The sequence below is a fragment of the Chrysochloris asiatica genome, unplaced genomic scaffold, assembly GCF_000296735.1.
Source record: "Chrysochloris asiatica unplaced genomic scaffold, ChrAsi1.0 scaffold00129, whole genome shotgun sequence".
NCBI classification, from domain to species: Eukaryota; Metazoa; Chordata; class Mammalia; order Afrosoricida; family Chrysochloridae; genus Chrysochloris; species Chrysochloris asiatica.
In genome coordinates this window covers 8008521-8012881 of record NW_006408647.1, presented here as the reverse complement: position 1 = coordinate 8012881, position 4361 = coordinate 8008521, and the positions used below count along the sequence as shown (strand labels likewise).

General features: G+C 34.7%; 1 protein-coding gene across 1 annotated transcript in view; it reads right to left on the bottom strand.

Moving 5' to 3' along the window:
* Nucleotides 1–2614: 2614 nt before the first annotated feature.
* DKK2 (dickkopf WNT signaling pathway inhibitor 2) overlaps nucleotides 2615–4361 on the bottom strand; it is a 143238-nt gene continuing 141491 nt past the window's right edge. Inside the window, exon 4 of the mRNA XM_006869329.1 lies at nucleotides 2615–3045. Coding sequence (XP_006869391.1) covers nucleotides 2795–3045 — 251 coding nt within the window. The 3' untranslated portion in view covers nucleotides 2615–2794. The remainder of the gene's footprint in view (nucleotides 3046–4361) is intronic.

Sequence of the window (4361 nt, the reverse complement as noted above, 5' to 3'; positions counted from 1 at the left end):
GAGAATGATTCCCTTCCCAGGAAGTAGATTTGAATCATTCAAGGACATGTAACTTGGTTTATCTCTATCCACAAAGATATTTTCAGCTTCTTTGTGCCATAAGGAAACAAATCGGTATCCCAATCATGTTGGTAAATCTTAGCCTAGTAAGAAGACTGTGAGGGGTATACATACTGCCTTCTAGTATTTTTGAATAAGTTTGTGTAGACACCTTGTCCTGAGATGCTCTTGAAGGCTAAGTAAGGATGTTGTTCTTGTTAAGTGTTGTAGATTCAGTTTTGACCCATAGTGATTCTGAGAAGTGGCTGGTGAGCTTGAGCCACTGACCTTGCAGTTTAAACTGACTGTGCAGCCCAGTGCATTAACCTACAGTGCCACACCAAGACTCCTAAGTAAGGATAAACTAGCAAACTGTGGATTAATGAGAAAATAAATTTCTAACAATTATGGCTGTCTTGCCATGAAACAAGCTGAGTAAACTCCCTTGGGTCATCTCTTGGTGATGTGCTTAAAGGGAGAGTCTCATCAAGTCCAGTTCAAGTATGAGAACTGATGATGCTATGTAAGCTCTGCACATAAGCAAAACACAAAAATATTTGGATTCAATTTTTGGAAGAGAAAAATTTAATATATTTTATCTTATAATACATCCCCCTAAATAATTACAAAGTCAATAGCTGCAAATATATTCTGCTACAAAGCTTTCTGTAAGAAATATCTCTATAAGAAAATACATCTCATTAACATTTCCTGTAAATAAATTACTTCAAATAATAATTTTTGAAGAAGTGAACTTAAGGGAAATAATTCAGAAAACAGACTGTAAGTGTAATTATGGTATAGGAAATGTTTGTTTGAAATGTTCCATATTTGTGTCTCTAAGCTTATAGAAACCTGTCTGTATAAAGGTTAAATTTTGAATAGATGAATCTATCTTTTTTTTTTTTTTTTTTTTTAAGCAGGCATGTGGGGGGAACATAAATTTTAATCATCCTACTAAGTGCATGTGGGAAGCTGAAATTCTTAATAGATATTTAGGCTCAGGTTTAAGTTCTATGGTAGAACTTGAACCTGAGGTAAGCAAACAGAGCTTAACTAACAAAATGTAAAGAGTGACATGTGGTTATTAAACAAACAAACAATAACAGAAAAAGAGTGAAATGTATGGACTATAAGATAACCCTGTTGTCATTTGTGTTGTAGACGTAATATTTAAAACTGTATACAGTTTGTTTTTTAAAATAATAATATGGTTTAAAGAATTTAGAACCTATAGTTACTATGGAGTAACAATATGTAGATGTTACTGTTGTTACATTTATATTTTTGAACCTAAGTGGATCCAAAAAACAGAAACTATATTTTTGGCATTACAACAGTTTCTGCTCAGAGAGGTGGTGTAGGAAAAGGAGATGCTGATTGTGGACAATGGTATATCACTACATTACCCAGGACTCCATTTCATGAGACTTATTCCTTTTAGAATTATTTTAGGACCACAAAATGCAAAATCGATATTTTGAGGATAACAAAGTTAAGAAACCTCACATTGAACTAATCTGCCTTCTGAGTACTGTGATAGCAAATCCCATAGAAAACTTCCAATTAGATTATGTTATTTCTGGGTTCGAATAGTCAGTTTATGCTTCAGACATAAGATCAACATGTTGTCAACCCGGTTATGTAATAAAGTTTTTTTTTTTTTTTTTTTTCTAGCTACATTAGTACAAGAAAGATACGGTTCCAGACTTGATCAATTTTACTTTATAATTCTGGTGAGTGTATTAAGAATACATGTATTTGCTAGACTAATCTATCAAAATGTTGGGAATGACAAGCTTAAAAAAAATAATGAACGCTCCATTAGTTTTGCTTCCTACTTATATTTTGGAAATCTTGAAATTTTTGTCAGATTATAAAAATTCTCCTTTCTGTATATATGTGCTTTGCAATTCAAAATTAACGGGTATAGTTTGACAAATAAAACACATTCAGGATAAAGATACTCTATAATCAAGAGATCTGCAACATAGATTTTCTTAAATTTGAGTAGATTGCCTTTTTCTCACTGTGCTAGCTAATGTAGATGGAAAAAAAAACAACAACAAAAAACTTTTTCAGAAATGTAAATAAGTAGTTTGAGGCAAAACAAAATAAAACAAAATACATAGGTCCTGATAAAAGATTTGAAGAATATGGTGGTTTCCCTCCCTTTTTTTTTCTTTCTTTGTCTACTAAGGACTTTAAATAAGAAATAGTTTCTAAATTAAAATATGATTCTTTGTTGCAAATTAAGTCTCTCCATGTCTTTATTTCCTGTTGACCACCATTTTCTTGCTTTAAAGCCTATTATATGACAAGGTATACTGCAAGAAGACTATTTTGATAAAACTATGACTTTGTATAGAAATATGGCTTTCAGGTTATTTTTATAAACAATCAGTAATCTGAAGGAAATCCATCCTCCAGCACAACTTAAACTATTAGGAAGTCATATGGTCTTCATAAGTAATTTCTACTGTGTGCTTCTTTTTTGTTACCCCCTTTTTTTAACAATAGCATTTCCATAAGTGTGTACATTATTTACATGAACAAGTTGCATAATGGAAACACACATTTGTCACCCATTCTCAATCACTCAGTTCTCTTTTTTTTTCTCTCTCTATAACCTGCATTTTTATTACATGCCACATTCTAATCATCTTATGAGTTTCAGCGCTTATTTTCCATCATGCTATAATGCATTAAATACACAAATTCACAGTCAGCTAGTTGTGCTTTTCCCCATTGGTGATCAGATTTTCTGACACACATGAAGTCTTGCTTTGGATGAGTAGGTGGCATCTTTCCATACTTTGCAAGAAAGACCTTTTGCACAGTCACACCGCTGAAAAATTTCCAGCCCATGAGAACCCTTCTTGCGCTGTTTGGTACAGACTTCCCCCTGATGGAGAACTGGTTTGCAGATTTTGGTCCAGAAGTGACGGGCACAGCAAAACCCTTCAATGCAGTCTGTTGATCTCAGACAGGGGTCTCCTTCATGCCCTAGAGAAATGGTGAATAAAAGATATGATTATGACACTCTAGAAATAATTATATTTTATAATCAGAAGCACATAAAATAATTTTATTTTTATTATCTGCTATGATGTTTTCGTTTATAATAGAAAAATCTTAGATACATACCAACTGAATCTTCCTCTAATCTCTTAGGTTTACTGACATTTGTTTCCTCTACTTAAGGATTGAATATCAAGTTTAATGAATCCTTCTTCTCTTTATTTAGTCAGGATGTAAAGCATTGGACTACCAACGGCAAGGTTGTTGTTGTTGTTAAGTGCCATCAAGTCGGTTCCCATAGCGACCCTGTACAGGGTTTCCGAGGGTGTAAATCTTTACGGGAGTAGAAAGCCTCATCTTTCTCCCGCGGAGCGGCTGGTAGTTTCCAACCGCTGACCTTAAGGTTCGCAGCCCGATTCGTAACCAAGGTTGGTAGTTCAAAATTGCCACCTGCTCCTTGGAAACTCTATACAAGGTTGTTATCAGTCATAACTGACTTGATAACACTTAATGACAACATATTTTAGTTATTTTCCTGAGTAATACATTTTTCCACTATGTTAGTGAAACAAAAATTAAAATAATTTCTTTCAAATTAGCTAATCATATACCTTTTGGGGAGGTGCAAAAAATGCTTTGATTCAAAGACAGGGATGAAATTTTCAGGTAGTACCAGGTATCAGTTAGTGTTCAACAAGAAACAGAATTTCTGAATATTTCAAACAGAGAATATTAAATGCAGAAATTTGATCACAGAAAGAGTTGTAGAGCAATAGGGCCAGAGGATGGTGAAGCAATTCACAGCTGTTACAGCTGAGGAGCTGAAATTACTAGGCAAGACTGGAATCATAACAAACCTATCTGGCAGAAGTAGCTAAATCCACAGGACATACAGCTACTGCCAGAAAGTCTACTTGAGAAAGTAAAAGTTGAAGAATATACTGGTTTATTCCTTCTTTCTGTCTTGTAACTTTCTACCAGTGCCACATCCAGACAACAGGCATCTGACAGGGAACTTGGGAAAAAACAACAACAAAAAGATTCCACTGTCATGGAGTCAATTCTGATTCACAGAAACCCTACAGCAGGAGACAGCTTCATCCTTCTTCTGAGGCTGGTGAGTCTGAACAAGTGACCCTGCAGTTAGGAGCCCAATGCTTATCCCAGAGCTCCACAAGAGCTTCACAGGGGACTGTTAATACAGCAGAGAAAAGACAGTCATTTGGAGAACCAACAGACATAGGGTTAGCCCAGAACCCACTGTTAAAAAAACATGATAAACACAGAAGGAAGGAAGGAAG